This window comes from Grampus griseus (genome assembly GCF_964374135.1).
Source record: "Grampus griseus genome assembly, chromosome: 1".
NCBI classification, from domain to species: domain Eukaryota; kingdom Metazoa; phylum Chordata; class Mammalia; order Artiodactyla; family Delphinidae; genus Grampus; species Grampus griseus.
In genome coordinates, this window is record NC_139017.1 from 8781620 (window position 1) to 8799525 (window position 17906).

A 17906-nucleotide genomic window follows, 5' to 3' on the forward strand; every position below is an offset into this window, starting at 1 on the left:
GGGTCGCGGTCGCCGGCGTGTCTGGTCGCGGCGGCCCAGAGCCAGGGCCATGTGCAGGCGCCGCGCAGCACTGGTGGGGACGCGGCTTGTCCGGAGCGGGAGCAGGTCGGCGGGCCGGCTCCAGGGGGCAGCGGGAGTTTCGGCCTCTGGGTAAGGGTGCCGCGACCACCATCGGCAGGACGTGGCGCAGAGGCCTCGCGGGGGTCTGGACCTAGCGGTGGGCGGGGCGGCTCTTCCCGGGGGCCGGGTGGGCCCTGAGTCGATGCAGGTGTCGAGGCCCCTCGGAGGGCTGGGGGCCCAGGAAGGGCGGGGAGGGAATGTTCCCTAAGCGCTCAGGTTGACTTAAGGATCACGTTACTCTCAGGTTGCAAATACCTGTCTTGTTCGCTTGTACCTCCCCTCCCCCTCGGTTGCTAGGTAAAATACAAGATGCTCTAATAAATTGGTATTTCAAATAAACAGCGAATAATGGTTTGGTTTAAGTATATACCAAATATTGCACGGGACATATGTAAGCTAAACAGTTATTCGCTGTTTATCTGAAATTCTAATTTAACCGAGCGATCTTCATTCTCATTTGCTAAATCTGGCAACCCTGCGGCAGGAAGTGAAAGTGGCGCTTTCTACCAAATCGCCAAGTCTTTGAGGATAGGACGGTTGCCTATTCATGCTGAAGTCGTCCTTGGCTCGAGCGAGGACGGTGAATACCCGCGGCTCCCAGGCCTGTGGTGCGAGACCCACTGCCCAGACGGATGCTCTGCCCACCTCACTCCCGCGCGGCTGGTCGGGGCTGTCCTGTCCGCTCGCCTATCTGTGCATCCATCCCTCTGTCTGGGAGTTTCTTCCTAATTCCTTGATCTGGTAACTCCTACCAGTTTTACAAGACTCCAGGAACTCTTGATTAACCTTCTATGCTAAACTAGAGACCCCTCCGGAAGGTGCCGATCATATAGTGTAACTATTTGACAGGTCCTTGAGGCTCTTTGAGTTCTTCCAGTGATACGTATCCCTGGGGCATTTCGCCCGTTTAGCACATAGTAGGTGCTCCATAAATGTGGCATGGCTAGTGGCTGCTTCATCAATGAAACGTTTATTGAACACCTGCTGCTTTCTCGACTAGAATTGGAGAAAAGTGCCTTCCAGAAGCTTTCTCTTTTCTTTGGTAGAGAAGAGGTTGATGTTTCAGAATGCACCTCCCACCTCCTCTCTTAGTACCCAAGAAAGCATTGTCTTATGAAAGTTCTACTGGAATTCCTGCTTCCAGAGTAGATGCAAATAGTAGATGGTTTAGGGATGATAATTAAATGCTGGAATTGAGATGAAAAGGATGTGTTTTCTTAGTTGATAAGACAAATAGATTTCTATGTTATTCCATCCCTGCACCCCTTAATCTCCTTTTTCTGTTCTGGAGGCTAGTTAGAGAAGCACACAGGCCCTTTTGATATTAGTAAACAAATACTTTGTAAACTGATATTTTGTACTGATAATAAGTAAAACTTTTTTCTCTTTCATAAGTTTGGATATATATTAGCATATCGGGTTTTCTTCAAATGGATCTCATCTGATATATTGTCTTTAATTTTTAATAAACTGCACTGCCTTTTAAAATTCCTTTTAGGATGGGGAACAGCACATCGTCATCTTTGGGGAACACAGCAACTACTCCCATGAATCAGATCCAAGTGAGTGATGTGGGACATGTAGGAAAAAACTTTCCTTGGTGGAAAAAGAATTGTCTTACACATTTAATATGCTTATTCTGTATCGAAACCTGTCATAGTGCAGCAAATGAATTACTAAGTTCTTATATATTTTTAAATCTGCTATCAAAATCATGCATGTGGCAAAGAAGCTCTAGATCATTTTGTTAGTCAGAATTTATGAGATTTATTCTTTTGGTTTTTTTGACTGTGCTGCATTGCTTGTGGGATCTTAGTTCCCCAACCAGGGATCGAACCTGTGCCCCCTGCAGTGGAAGTGCGGAGTCCTAACCACTGGACCGCCAGGGAAGTCCCTACGAGATTTATTCTTAATGGAGCCTTCACTTCCCTAAGCTGGGTCTATGTTGTTGGCTGCTCTTACCATCTCACCCAGCGCAGGTCTACTGTTGGTACCAGTCAGGTTGCCCTTACCCAGGGATAGTGTTTGGTTCTGGTCTGGGAAGCTGTTTCCCTAATACAGAACCTAGTTTGCAGTAGTTACTCTATGACCGATCCTCTCAAGGATACTGTGCACTGCTGTGTTCTCTTGTCTTTCTCTTGCTTGCACTGCGAAGCCCAGTTAAGTCTGCCTCAGAAAATGCCTCTTGTGTGTATGTTTCTGTTCCCTTGTAGCCCACAGGACATACTCATTTGTCTGCTCCTCACCACCAAACACCACTTCACACAAACATTTTTGCCTTTATTTGGCTACAGAAGTATCCACCCACAGCCATTGAATATAACAGTAATGTTGGAGACCTATAGTGAGGGATTGCCTCTTTTAAAATAAGAATAGAGGGGCTTCCCTGGTGGCACAGTGGTTGAGAGTCCGCCTGCCGATGCAGGGGACGCGGGTTCGGACCCTGGTCCGGGAAGATCCCACATGCCGCGGAGCGGCTGGGCCCGTGAGCCATGGCCGCTGAGCCTGCGCGTCCGGAGCCTGTGCTCCTCAACGGGAGAGGCCACAACAGTGAGAGGCCCGCGTACCGCAAAAAAAACAAAACAAAACCATGGTGAGGTGGGAGACTTCCCTGGTGGTCGGTCCAGTGGTTAAGACTCTGCACTTCCACTGCAGGGGGCATGGGTTCGATCCCTGCGTGGAACTAAGATCCTGCATACCGCGTGACTCAGTCCATAAAAATAAAGAATACAAAACCATGAACTATTTAGCAAGGACGAGGTTGAGAAAAGGTGAGAAGGAAGGTTCAAGAAACTTGGACACTGTCACCTTGAGTTTCGACTCACTTTGGAATCTCTCCATCAGTGTTTGTACTACGTCTCAGCTGCCAGGGTGCTCCTCTCTCTCTGAATTATGGTCCATGTGTCTCTAACCCGAGGCAGCACAGTGAGGAAGGCGCACTGGCTTTGGTGTTGGGACAGGTTGGGTGGAATCCCACCCAGTATTGTGAACTTCCCAACCTCAGTTTTCTCATCTATAAAATGGATTCAGTAGTACATCTCTGGTGTGTCTGGCTCTCCCTGAGATAGACTTCTGTAGTAAATATTATGAGTGAGCAGGAGAGAAAACATAAAAATAGACCAATCTGCAGACACCTAGACACTGACCTAGAACCCTTCTGACACCCAAGGGCAGATATAACTTCTGAAACACTTTGCCTGGGTGCTCTACTTTCTGATTTTTGGTCTTCTTGAAGGTGCTGCTTATAACCCACATTAGGACAGCCTAGGCAGATGCCTAGGTGCCAGACATGGCCATTCAGAAACTGTTGAAGTACCTGGGCATTGATATGTCTAGGAACACAAAGCTCAACAAATTTCACAGGTGACGCAGATGCATAGCAGAGTCTCAGGGTCTTTGTGATAAAAGCCTGGAGAGTAGCCTCCAAACCAGGCTGATATCATTAGAATCATCTGGAAAGGTTTTTCAAAAATAGCTTCTGACCTCTGCCTCAAACCCATTGAATCAGTCTTTCTGGAAGTAGCATTTCCAGGAAAAACGCTGTGGGAAGACCTTATCAAAACAGTAATGACTTCTTTTGTTTTGTTTTTTTTACTATAAAGATACACAAGAAGGAGTGGAAGTTGAGGGGTAGGGTAAGCTGTTGTTTACATCTGGATCAGTGAAAGCCTTACATTTTAAAGAGAAATCATACATCATTTCTCACCACTGAACATTTAGGAAATGGTGATCATTTTGTAAAGTATAAAAATATCGAATCACTATGCTCTACACCTGAGACTAATATAATAGTGTAAATCAGTTATATTCCAGTTTTAAAAATAGCAAAGAAGGGAATTCCCTGGCGGTCCAGGGGTTAGGTTAGGACTCCACGCTTCCACTGCAGAGGGCACGGGTTCGATCCCTGGTGGGGGATATAAGATCCTGCAAGCTGCACGGTGCAGCCAAAAAAAAAAGGCGAAGAATGGTGAAGATGGTAAAAAATAATAATAATAATAAAAAATTAAGAAAAAAGTTAAGGAAGGTAAGGAGTTAACTCCTGAACACCTGAATATTTGAGAAGCAGTATAGCAGAGATTAACTACCTGGGCTGTGGCCTCAGACTTGCCTGGGTTCAAATCCCAGCTCGCCCACTTCTCAGCTGAGGACCAGGGGTAAGTTATTTCCCCTCCTCTGTACCTCAGTTTCCTCATCTGTAAAGTGGAGGTGATGATAGCACCTATCTCAAGACTGTAGTGAGGTTTAAGTGAGCTAGTAAAGTGTTGAGAATTGTGTCGGCACACAGAAGTGTCTGCTGTATATGAATTGGCTGTGATTATTGGTGTTATTACCCTTTGCCAACACTTTCCACCTGTCACATCCTTTTTTTCCTAATAATGTTTCTTTGTCCTCAATCTACGATGAGAAAACAGATTGATGGCGACTGAGTTTGAGCCCTGAATTGTGAGACTCCAAAATCCATACCCTTTCTACTGTATCATGATTCCTTTCTGAAAGATAATGTCTAGAATTCAAATGATTTTTTTGTTCTGGTTTGTTTTCCTTCAGGAAATCATTTCTAATAATTGTGTGGTGATTTTCTCCAAAACTTCTTGTTCTTACTGTACGATGGCAAAAACACTTTTTCACGACATGAGTGTAAACTATAAAGTGGTGGAATTGGACATGCTTGAACACGGAAGCCAGTTACAAGACGCTCTTCACGAAATGACCGGTGAAAGAACTGTGAGTACATCCACTGTGGTGCTTTGCCCCGAAGTGGGGACTGAGTTGGGTCACCTTGGGCCTGTGCCCTCATGATGGGAAAAGTGAGCCAGACATACTCTGAGAATCTTAATTGATACAGAAATGGCAGATCTGGAAACCAGACTCATAGACTAGGAAACAGCAGAGTTCATTTGTTTTATTTTTATTTTTGCCGTGTGTGTGTGTTTGTGTGTGTGTGTGTGTGTGTGTGTGTGTGTGTGAGGTGGGAGGGGTAATGGTGTTGTGAGTGCTGGTCTACGAATCTTTGAGGTCCTCCTGGGGCTTTTTCAAGATGAAAGCATCCTTCCTTCCTCCCTTGAACAGTGAAGACCAAGGGTTGGTCTTCATGTTCTGTGCTAATAGGAGTATTTTCGGGCTCCATGTTTTTAGATTCTTGCAATCTGTGGATTTTCCCATAATATGCATTATCAGAAAAACACCCTGGCGGTCCAGTGGTTAGGACTCCATGCTTCCACCGCAGGGGGCACAGGTTTGATCCCTGGTCAGGGAACTAAGATCCTGCATGCTGCGTGGCACGGCCAAAAAATCCCCCCAAACGCCCTGGCAACCCAAAACAAACAAACAAACAAAAGAAAAATAGATAATATTGCCATTTTCCTTCTTGTTTATATGTGCCTGGAAGGAGTTGATAGTGTACTCTTCCTCTTTAGTAAACAATGGTAAGAAAGAACCACTTAAACATTATTAATAATTAGAGATTGCTTTATTTTGCCTTTTATACGCCATAGCGATGAGAGGGAGTGGGTAGAGAGTTAGATTGTCCAGGATTTAAATCCCAGCTGTGTCATTTACTATCACTGTGATCTTGGGCAAGTTCCTGTGCCTCCTCTTCCTCCAAAATAAGGCTAAAAATAATACCTACCTGAAGGGTTGTAAAGTTTAAATAGGTAATTAGTCAAAGAGCTTCGTGTATGTCTGGCCCATAAAAGTACTCACAGTGGAATATGTATTAGCCACATGTGAATGGCCTTATACTTCTGACACCAAGGTGCCATCTAATCTTTTGTTTATCCAACAGGTGCCAAGAATATTTGTCAATGGAACTTTTATTGGCGGTGCAACTGACACTCACAGGCTTCACAAAGAAGGGAAATTGCTTCCACTAGTTCACCAGTGTTATCCAAAAAAAAGTAAGAGGAAAGAATTTTAGTGATGTAGGTGCTCATAACTTTGCTAATAAAATGTCACTATATATTTAAAGTGATAATGCCCGATAATGCCTTTTAAATATTCAAGGGTATTTTAAATATATGAATTATCTTCATGAAAAAGTTGTAAAAAATAGTGAACAATAAATCACGCTGGAAACCTCTTATTTGCCAGTTCTTGAGTAAAATGGATGATATTTAAAACTGAAGGAGTAGAGTTGTATCAAAAGATAAGGAAAGAATGTGTTTTATTCGGAATTTATAGATGAATTTTATAACCAAGAGCTAGAAAGTAAGCATTTGGGACTCTTCTGTATTGTATTCAGAAGGAGTTAATGCCTTTTCTTTTCTAGCTTTCAGTGGTGAGCGCTGATGGGTGCCTTCTCTGCAAAATAAGGCTCTCACTGATGCAGTTGTGAACTCGGTAGGGATATCCTTGTACTGTATTGTGACAAGCCTTCACACTTTGTGCTTCTAGAGTAAAAGAAGTATATTAAATTTGTAGGATGGAATGAAATTCATTTTAGAAAAACCACATTATTCATCTGATGATTTGGTAGTTCTAGAGAATAAAACGGCACCTCTGGGCAGAAATTAAGAGGAGGAAGATTTCAGCGTTATATGAGGATGAACTGCGGAAACAGTTCAGAAATACACTTGAGTTATAGTGTGAGGTGGAGAGTTCTGCTTTCCAGAAGGTGTTGGAAGCTGTTGGAAATGTTCCATAGGGCATCCAGGTATTGGATGGGAGATTAAACTGAATGTCCCTAAAGTAATTTCTGATGTAGATATTCTTCGCTTCTGTGACTGGGAATTCTAGCTGATCCCACAGAGTCACACGGGACATATTACCAGATGCTGGGAAGAGAAAACGCTTCCTCAGAGGTGGGAGGAAGATGGACTTTAAGAGAAGTGGTGAGCGTCTGCTTTCTGCTCAAGATGGATCAGAGAATCAGGGATAGTCCTGCAGAAGACAGCTGGTGGCTTTTTTTGCCATTTGCCCTCAATGATGCTTCCTACATGGTCTATTAAGCTGTCGTTAGACCTTGATAAAGCAAGAATTTGGACTATTTCATTCTCACGTGGTAAGTTATAACTGGAATGGAACAGTGGAGGCATTCCTTTAGCCCTTTATTTTTCATTATGTCATGATGTGAAATTCCTGCATGCTTGCTATGTTGTAAACTCTTTGTTAGAGAGTAGAGGAAATGTTACCTCGTGTGATACTGTGATTTATATTACATATATATTTGGTCTTCATGCCATTCCTAGCACACAGCTGAAACCCCTGGAATTTCCTGTGAGAAGAGCTATTAAATTGTCTTTGGTTATGTTAATGAGGTGTTTTTTGGAAAGCCCCTGAGGATGGAGGCTGGTTGCCTGGGGAAGCTTGTGATTAGAAGGTTGGAAATACCAGCCCCACCTCCGACCTCTGGGGAGGGGAGAAGGGCTGGAGATTGCGTTCAATCATCAATGGCTAATCAATCCTGCCTGTGTAATGAAGCCTCTGTAAAAACCCAAAAGGACAGGATTTGTGAAGCTCCCTGGTTGGTGAAAACGTGGAGATTGGGGGAGAACAAAGTGCCCAGAGAGGACACGGAAGCTCTCCCCTTTCCCCATACGTTGCTCTATACTTCTCTTACAACTGGCTGTTCCTGAGTTAGAGGCTTTTATTGTAAACTGGAAATCCAGAAAGTAAAATGTTATCTCTGAGTTCTGTAAGCTGTTCTAGCAAACTAATCAAACCTAAGAAGGGAGGGACAGGGTTGGTGGAATCCCATCTATATCTGGTTGGGAGAAGCACAGGTGACAACCTGGACTTGAGATTGGCATCTGAAGTGAGGGCTGGAGGGGACAGTCTTGTGGGTCTGAGCAGCTGCCCCGATGACATGCCAATCCTGGCTGACCGAGGATTTAACTAGTTGTGCAGGGGCTAGTTACAAAGCCGAGGATTAACAGGAAGAGATTTCGATAGGGGACTGTAACAGATTCTCAGTGGAAAAACTCATATAATTGGTGCTGGGGATGAGGGTTTCAGCATAAATTTTGGGGAGACACATTCAGTCCATGACACCATAAATTACAGCTAGATGAAAGTATATTTTATATATATATATATATATATAAAGTATAATGTAAATCTAAGGCAAAACTAGGTATGAGGGGTTTCAGCAGCTGTTTTTTCTTTCCAAAACCACAGGTTAGAAAGAAAATCATGACCAGTTTAAGAAAAAGTAATGATATTGTTGTTTTTTTTTTTGGTCCTCTATTTTTAATGTTAAGATCTGAAAGACATACTGTTTAATATTTTAAAAATGGGCCATTTGTTTTCTCACTTTATCACTAATCAACTTACACATAAATTGCCAAAATATTTAATTGGGAAGCTGAAAAGCTGCTGAGAAAAAAAGGGGTCATTTGTTTAAATATATCTGCATTTTATTATTTACTAATATTTAAAAAAATACCATTTGAACATATTTTTTAAAGGCAAGTTTTCTTGATAAGGTTTAAAAGGAAGTTTTTTTAAGTTTAGTTTTCTTCATCTATGAGATGTATACAGTTGACCCCTGGAACAACGCAGGGCTTAGGCGCTCCAACCCCCACCTTGAAAATCCAAGGATAATTTATAGTCAGCCCTCTGCATCCAAGGTTCTGCATGCCCAGATTCAACCAACCGCCGTTCAAGGGTCCAACCAGCCATTCAGGGGTCCACTGTATTTGTGATCTTCCTTTCTCCATAACTGTTCACTGTCATCTTTAAATGGAGAATTATAGAATCGATCAAATGTTCAAAATTTTGGTGGGTATATTCATATATAACTTGTTCTCACTCTTCTTCATAACCTACAGCTCAGATCTTAGAACTTTTAATATGAAAGTTTTACGGGAATTCAGAGAAAAGAAATTTCTGCAAATTGGCACTTAAATATTTTTATTTGCATAGTTGACTTTTGGTGTTAACTTTTCCCAAAGGCAACTTTTATTTTCTTATTTTTAAAAATGTTTGTTGAAGTATAGTTGATTTACAATGTTGGATTCGTTTCAGGTATACAGCAAAGTGATTCAGTTACAGATATATATATATCCATTCTTTTTCAGATCCTTTTCCCTTATAGGTTATTACAAAGTATTAAGTATAGTTTCCCATGCTATACAGTAGGTCCTTGTTGGTTATCTATTTTATATATAGTAGTGTGTATATGTTAATCCCAAACTCCTAATTTATCCCTCTCCCACTCCCAAAGGCAACTTTGAATTTTTTTTTCACAAAAGAATCCTGTTTTAAACTCTTTAAGAATATGCACTTTTATTAAATCCAGTTGTTTTGATCCTATAATTAATATCCATTGGAAAAGAATCCCCAACCACATATTTTAAATAATTAAATAATAGTTATATACAAGTAGCGGCATTTTAAGACCAATATTAATGGTCAAACCTTAATTTCATCTTATTCAAATATTATAAGATTGCTAAGAGCCTTACATTTTATAAGGCATATAATAACCTTAAAATTATTCTTTAAAGAAATGGAAAGACAATTACTTGATGTGCATAGAGTTTATTTGGTACATCTATCAATTTTTACAATAATACAAGTGACCAGAAACAGTTCACATTGTGCCCACCTGCACTCCATGTCTAAAATGATTTATCCAGTATGGGGTTTTGCAGGGCTAGAAAGGAGAGTCCAGATTTCACAGTATTGGTGAAAACTGTTTTGTCATGAAATAAATTTCATACATTAGTATTTCATCCATTTTCTATCAGAAAACAGCAGAATTACATTGCTAGGTATGTTATTTACAGTGAAAACTTGGAAGACTCAACAAAGTTATCAGTGAGTTGATCAACAACAGACCTAGGAAACCCCCTGCCCCTCCTTTCAGTGTCCTTTTTCTTTGAAATGGAACTTGTTATAAATTGAACTTTATATACTTTTAAGCACCAGCTTGACAATTTAAAGTTTTCTCTCATTTTTATAAAATATTCCTGCTTTGAAAGGCAAAGTGAATGTAAAAATGTGAATGTAATTAAACATCACTGGCCTGGATACTTTTTATTGCAATAGTCACAATGTCTTACAACTATATTCACTTCTTTGAATGAATTTGCTGGTAGGCTTGAAACAAAATATTTGCCTTTTGTCTTGAAAAATTCCCTTAAAAAATTAATCATTTTTGGAACTGTACAACTGTATTTTTCATTCAGAGTGTTTAAATATGCAACTTGGTCCTTGGAGATCAGTTACAGAGTCCAGCTTCCTGGATAATTTGTTATACAAAACAATAAAAAACCTTAAACTACCACAAAATATTACTGATGTTAACAGTCATGTATGTATAACACATCAGTGTCCCTAGATTATCCTGTTAATGGGTGCTTAAACAGCTAATGTACAATCAGGTTTTAAAACTTAATAATTAAATTTCCATTCTTTATGTAAAAGAGAAAGCTGTAAAAGACCTTTCGAGTTCTATACTTCAGAAACACTGACACTATTAAGGCATTACTTAATGAACAGACCCTATGCAAAGTACGTATGCCTGTGTTGGAGAGCTAGTCATATTTTAAGGCAGTCAGAAGGCTCATTTTTTTTCACTTTAAGGCTCTTGCATACTTAAATTCTATTCTATGCAGCCATTAGTCTGTATAATTTAAATATTTATTGAGTGGTCAAATATGAAAATCAAAGCCTTTATATAAAGCAAATGGACAGTTTAGAACTAGATTATAATACCTCTTCCCCATTCAATTTTTTTTAAAAAAGATGATTTTATATATCTCATCTCTTGGAGAATTTCTTCATTATCAGAAGCTGGCAATAAAAGGAAGAAAATATAACTCAAATGCATTACAAGTTGTCTAGTCACACCATACCGAACTGCAAGCAGTCCATCTTTAGAATAATAGTGAACAAAAACACTTTTTCTTGGTTACTGTTCATTAATTGTATAATATGTTTAATTTGGCTATCTATGGATTCTAAACAGTTTACATTGCAAATAAAGCCTAATAAGTAATTTAAACAGAAGTTTCAATACAATGATTGTATTGATATAATTTCCATCAATTATGTGGTAATGATATATAGCAAGACTTTAACCTCATTTACTACACTTAACAATCCAAGTATTCATTAAGTGAAGCCAGCGAAGTGTAGCTAACTTACTATTTCTTTTGTTCAAGAACAGATTCTGGTAACTTCTAAAAGCAAAGAAATTTAAATATATTTTAAAATGAAGTATATTATCACTTGTGTTCATAAAATTAATATGACACATGGTGGTGCTAAATTAAATAGAAGCAAAGGGAAAAATCTCCTTAGGCTCAGAAACATCTTTTATATCTTTTCATTGTATTTACAAAATTAATTCTCATTGAAAATAATCACCTTAATTTTAGTAACTGAATTTTGCAACATAACTCCTAAGTTTATGTTTCTTTCTACCAATTTCCTATATAATTTGGTATTTTCAGGGTTTAGGAAAATGTGTCATTTATTATAGTTCTATTCAGACAGTAAGTTTAACAACATTATTAGTTTTCTACATGAAAAATATTACCACAGAATTTTTAAATTAACTTCATAATAATTTTTCAAAAGCAAATAAAACACTAACCAATTAAAAAAATGTTGAATGTGGATACATGTCATTTACAAGACCTTTTATGCTACAAGCCATGTATATATAAGCTCTGTGAAGTATTTGGTAGACAAAGATTTTGTGGGTAGTCTTTATAATTATGGAAATATGAGCACTGAGACATGCTATTTTCTGAAAGAGTATTCACTTAATTATTTTTCAAAGAGTGCTTTTTCTAAGAGCTAGGTACATCTATAATTGCAAACAAAGGCTGAATAACTGCAAACATTTCTGCAAACATCTAATATAAAAGGTATACAATATAACTTGATTTGGGGAGATAATTATCAATTCAATTATTGTTCCAGGAGACCTGCCCATTATTAATTTGAAAACAATATGACCTTAAATCTATATGGAACAAAAAGCAATCTGCAAGATGTATCCCAAACCTAAATATGGGTGACTTTCCTGTCATTTATTTTATTACTCAGGTACAGCAGGACTAGAAAAGCAAACAGAAGACCAAAATGTCAGAAGAAAGGAATTTTAAAAGAAAAAAAAAAGGTATAGAAGGAATCTTCCAACAAATAATGGACTAGGCAGCAAGTAACTGGGATATATACTAAATTGAATGCATACAGTAAATACAACTAATGAAATAGTTTAACTTATCTTTTTTCTAATTCTCCCTTGTGCATGTTTACATTGATGCTATCTGACATTTCTCTAGAGGGGATATAGCCTTAACGAATCACCCAAGTCTGTGGTATACAAGACTAGAATTTTTCATTTGTGATTACTAACTGTAAGGGACTTATGGAGAGATCTGTGGGTATATCATCTTTAGGTCAAATTGAAGTAAGTCCAATAAGTGATCACAACCATTTCCCTTTAATTATTGTTTAGATGTAGCTTTACTGTGCTTCCACAGATGTTTCTTAATTGTCAGATCCTCAAATTTATTCAGAAATTCTATCTTAAATTTCCAAAATAATTTTAAATTGTTTTGCATAAAAAAATCCTGATTAACTGATATTCTATCGTTTGTAGATTTACCTGTTATTTTAAAACATTAAGCAAATTTTTGTAAGACCATCTTCTCATTTAGAGTATGAGTTAGTTTTTCTTGATCTAGCTAATGGAATATATTCCTTTCTCTTTTCAGAGAATAGTGATTTCTTTAGTCATTACCTTTACTGTTAAAATTTTTCTTCCACATTTTCCCATTCAGAACAGGAGTGTTTAAAAAAATTATTGAGCCTACTGAGCTGTTTTTCTAAAACATTTTATCTTTCAAAACATATATCCTATTAAAAGTGTTTTTAATTTTTTTAAAAAGTTCTAATTTCTTTGCAAGCCTTCTTCCCAATTTCAAGTTTTATACAGATATAAAATCATTGATTTTTCTATGAGCCAAGCATCAGATATGTTACTTTTTAAAGATAGCAAAATTGAATCACATAGGTTAAACTGGTTGTCTACAGTCACACAGTAAGTTAGATAAAGCAAAAGAGGTTCCAGAAGGGTATAACGCTAAATCCCATTCACTAGTGTCTTCCTCACCAATATTTCCTAAAATGATGACTAAACTAAATAATACATAAGTGTTAATAAGTGGAATTTCCAAGAAATTTCAACTAACAGGGATAGGGTAGGATCATAAGATTAGTTTTTGTTTTACTAATTACAACTATATCCTGAAAATATTTACATATTTTCTAGGAAATAAAGTTTACTTTTCTTAGGATTGTTTTTTAGAAGCAACATTTTCCTAATCAGCAATAATGCTAGAAGTAATTCAGAAAATAAAACTTCTTTATCACTTGAGTACATTTTATTCATAATGAGGTAAAGTTTTTTTATTCTTTCTATATGACTATGTTATATAGCAATACAGGTTATTAAGACATTAATTGTGCTTGAGGGTTACTATGAACTACAGAAGTATACAGGTTCACAAGTTCTGTTTTTCTACTCCTAAAGCAATCATGTATATACATTATTTCCTAATACCTAAAAAGATAAAAGTCTTGAATAATTCTATTTTATCACCTACTCTTGTAAGTCAATGTCTTCCCATTTTGTCGGGAAATGAACACTGGAATGGGAATGAAGAGACCAACGTTTCTAGATCTAGATCTAGGGCTCCAAAGTCACACTCTCTCAGACCATGGATCCCTAAACTAACTCAAACAATTACCTTTTAAATTTCTAAGGTTTCTTCCAGCTTCTAAAGCTCCATGATTTGAAAATAAAGCTACCTTCAGTGGTGGCTTTTAGTTTTTTCTTTCTAAAATCTTACCATTTAATAGACTTATTTATGTGACTTCAAAAAAGTCACATCTAATCTTACTTCTGATGGATTTAATATTAGTTCCTGAACATATCTGTCTAAAAACAATATAGAAAGTGTTTAACTGAAGGAAATAAACGTTTATACTATATTCCACTTAACATTTCTATTAGGAATAAAAAGTTAGATCATGTTATAATTTTTAATTTAAGAAGATTTTGGGGCTTCCCTGGTGGCGCAATGGTTGAGAGTCCACCTGCCGATGCAGGGGACGCGGGTTCGTGCCCCGGTCCGGGAGGATCCCACATGCTGCGGAGAGGCTGGGCCCGTGAGCCACGGCTGCTGAGCCTGCGCGTCTGGAGCCTGTGCTCCGCAACGGGAGAGGCCACAACAGTGAGAGGCCCGCGTACCGCAAAAAAAAGGAAAAAAAAAAAAAAAAAAAATTTTGGGTTTACTTAAAGAATTCAAGTACTATTACAAAATTCTGTTAGGTTCTTTAAACTCAATCTGAACATAATATTTTAATGTATCAAAAGTAGCTAACATGTCAAATCCAATGCCTGACAGAGGATAAAAAACAGATATCACAAGCCATGTATTTTTTTTTTTTTGGGGGGGGGTAATGGTGCTACTAGCTTTGCTGACAAAAAAATCAGGTAAATCATAATATTTACAAATTGCTACCAGTGGCCTTGAAGGCAGAGCTACATATCAGACAAGGCCAGCATTAATTTATCAAATAAGTTTGAAAGGAACATTGTCTTATTACTCCCAGAGCCCAAATTTCTCATGAAACAGAAGAAAATATACAAATTCTAACATTACGTAAGTCCCTCTGCCCCCCAAAACATAAAACCTCTAACCCCCAAGCACGTGAAAGTATAATTTACATTTACTAGTTTGACTTTTCATATAATATTGAGAAGGGCTTTATAAATCCCCAGTAAATCTTTAAATACATTTAAAGAACAATACATAAAAACTGAAGTTTTATGTGCACATTATCTTAGACAGCCATGATATAATTATGAGCAAATATACTGGCAGTTCAACAGGTTAAACCTCCCCACAAAGAAGGGATACTTGCTCAAGAAAATAGTGCACTTTATAATGAATAGGAAGTTTAATATACACAAATAAAATAGAAAAAATTAATTTCTTACAGACTGGTTAGTGATAATATGCCACACAAAAATTGCCTTTCAAACCTGAAAGACCTACCTTGCTTTATTATTTTTTTATACTATCAAAAAAGAATGTTTTGTCACAAATGAATAATGGACAAAGCCACAGATGAATAATGGACAAAGAGAGAGGAGGCCACTAACATGTTTACCATTAGAAATATCTAAAACCCATTTACAATTGGCTAAAAAAATAGATAAAAGTAATTAAAACACTATTTTTAAAGTAAGGAAAAAGCTAATCTGGCTATGTTTGAGATTTTAATTGTCATACTTTCAGATTATGAATGGGGGGAGTTAAATGCCTGAAACATCTGTTTTCATTTAAGAGAATGAAAAAAAAAGTGTGCCTACATGTGGCTATGTTGTTATAAGCCAGAGGAAACTGTCAAGTCATGCCCCCTCACTCACAGCAATAAACAAACAAAAGCAAACCAAAATAGACTTCCTTAGCTGACACAAACTTCAGATCTCAGGGGTTTCCCTTATGTTTCTGGTTAATGGTAACAATTCTACAAGTGTAAATTAAACCACAGAAACAAAATATCTTTTTCACTGACTGAGAAAGCTGCTATTTATGTGACTGTAGAAAACTGTTAAAGGAATTTGTAAAACTCATTCATAATCAAATGTCTTTTTTTTTTTTGTCTTTTGTTTTTTTTGTTTGTTTTTTTAACCCCCTTGGTATAAAAGTTTACAAATGAGTTTCATATTCCATCACAGTTACATGGTCCAGTGCATTTCAGAATATTTGGACATTATCAAAGTTGTCCTTTACCAATGAAAACATTTAAGAAAACTTTAGGCATTTCTCAAATAAGTGACATGATATGGAACTACTTACACTTCTGGCTCTCTCTTCTTTTAAGTACAAATGTGATTATTCGCCAAAGCAAAACTGTTTGACTATCTTACAGCCTCTCAACAAGAAGTTCTCTATTAGATAGAGGGGGCTACAGTGTATTCTGAAGCTATTTCCCAAGAGCTAGTTTAGTAGACAGAAATAACTTTGGGCTCATCTTATTGTTCCTTCCTTTTTTTTGGTAAGGTAAACTTTCCATTATGCACATACTATACCATCATCCTACTGTCTTTCATTGGATTAAGATTAGCTGGGAAGTAGCGGTGTATTAGCGAGATCACTGATGGCAATGGACCTCTTAGACTGTGCTGGTGCATATGATTAAATCATATCTAATGTGAAACTTCGAATCACGTCCAGAGCTCCAGTATCAAAGCCACACATATCCAACATGCCTCTATCATCTGGGTCTGCAATGGTAAAACCATTTGATGTCATTCCACAGACAATCAACTTGGCTGGAATATCCATATTCTGTAGGAAAAGATCAAAAATATCTTAAAAACAGTATGTAAGCAAAAGCAAATTTTAACCTAAAATTAAAACACTTTAAATTCTATCACAGCTTTTCATTACAAAGCCAATTTGTTTTTCCTCCATAAAAATCTGTCAATCTTCTGGGGCCAGACTATGTGATCTTCAGAAGAATAGAAGGTTATTAATAAACATGTCAACAACCTGCCTGAAATTCCTGCTTCTTTGTTCAATAGTTATTACTCATTTTATGGGCATAGAACACATTCCTGAGCAGCATAGGGACTGTGTACTTATGAAACTAGTCAGGATATTCAGGGGCATGACATTTTTACCAACATGTCAAACCCTGGGGCAGTATGTAAGGATATATGTAAGGAAACAGTTCCCTGGGGTTATCAATTTTTGGTTTATGACTTTGCTATGTATAACATATACGTCACATGTAATAACCTGTTCTCTACAGCTATGATTTCAGGCTAAAATAATTGAGTTTTTGAGAAAAACCAACAATCACTGAGGGTGCACTATGTCAGACATGATGTGCTCTTTGGGCAATTTATCTAATGTAATTGTTATAACAACCCTAAAAGCTACGCAGTACTTTTAACTACTATGGCACATATCACAGTAGTGATATACTACTATGACATGTATCAGTTAAATATTGATGATTCACTTGGATGCACAGTTAGTATAACGAGAAAGGCCCAGGACTCAGAACCCAGGCTGTCTTGACTCCGAATTCCGTTCTCTCACTTGTTCTCAAACTTAAGCATACATTAGAATCCCTGGAAGGGCTTGTTAAAACACAGTCCCACCCCAGAGTTCCTGATTTAGCAGGTCTCCCCATGGGGCCCAGGAATATTCATTTCTAACAAGGTGCCAGGTGATGCTAAGGCTGCTAGTAGGGAAATCACACTTTGAGAACCACTGCTCTTCATCAAGCTCTATTTCCACTTCCGGTCACACTTGCCACAATTCAAGTGCTCCACAGGCCACGTGACTGGTAGATTTCATACTTGATAGTGCAAATATAGAACAATTCCGTCATTTCAGAAAGCTCAACTAGAGAGCACTGATTAGAACACAGAAATACCCATAAAGCTTAAAACACAGATTACAGCTTTGCTTTAGGTTTATGTAATCCTTAGCAAAACTCAGAAATGATGCTTTAATTTTTCAAGGAGCACACTGAATCATTAAAAATTTACAGTTAAGGTAACAAAAATTTTGATTATTATCGAAAATACTGTTTGCAAAAGATGTTAAAATGTATGGAACTGGAACTTGTTGAAATAAATTATGTATGTGTAGGTAGTACTTCCTTATTTCCAGAACTGGTGTTATATTCCTATACAAAGGTACAGAACTACTGAGTCCAGAACGGGCGTAACATTCCTATACAAAGGTACAGAACTACCTTCAGTATCATTTTTTGAAAAATATAGTCAATGTTTGAGA

At 37.7% G+C, this 17906-nt stretch overlaps 2 protein-coding genes across 5 annotated transcripts in view; one reads left to right on the plus strand and one right to left on the minus strand.

The window, feature by feature from the left end:
- Positions 1-17906, plus strand: part of GLRX2 (glutaredoxin 2) — an 18104-nt gene continuing 198 nt past the window's right edge. Inside the window, exons 1-5 of one of the 2 annotated variants that reach the window (XM_082650263.1) lie at positions 1-150; positions 1619-1682; positions 4669-4845; positions 5906-6017; positions 12121-12193. In XM_082650263.1, coding sequence (XP_082506389.1) covers positions 50-150; positions 1619-1682; positions 4669-4845; positions 5906-6017; positions 12121-12179 — 513 coding nt within the window. In that variant the 5' untranslated portion in view covers positions 1-49 and the 3' untranslated portion in view covers positions 12180-12193. The remainder of the gene's footprint in view (positions 151-1618; positions 1683-4668; positions 4846-5905; positions 6018-12120; positions 12194-17906) is intronic. The other variant, XM_082650264.1, reaches the window with a different exon arrangement.
- Positions 13717-17906, minus strand: part of RO60 (Ro60, Y RNA binding protein) — a 20260-nt gene continuing 16070 nt past the window's right edge. For all 3 annotated transcript variants that reach the window (XM_082650231.1, XM_082650232.1, XM_082650233.1), the window contains one exon: positions 13717-16442. In XM_082650231.1, the coding sequence (XP_082506357.1) occupies positions 16290-16442 (153 nt within the window). In that variant the 3' untranslated portion in view covers positions 13717-16289. The remainder of the gene's footprint in view (positions 16443-17906) is intronic.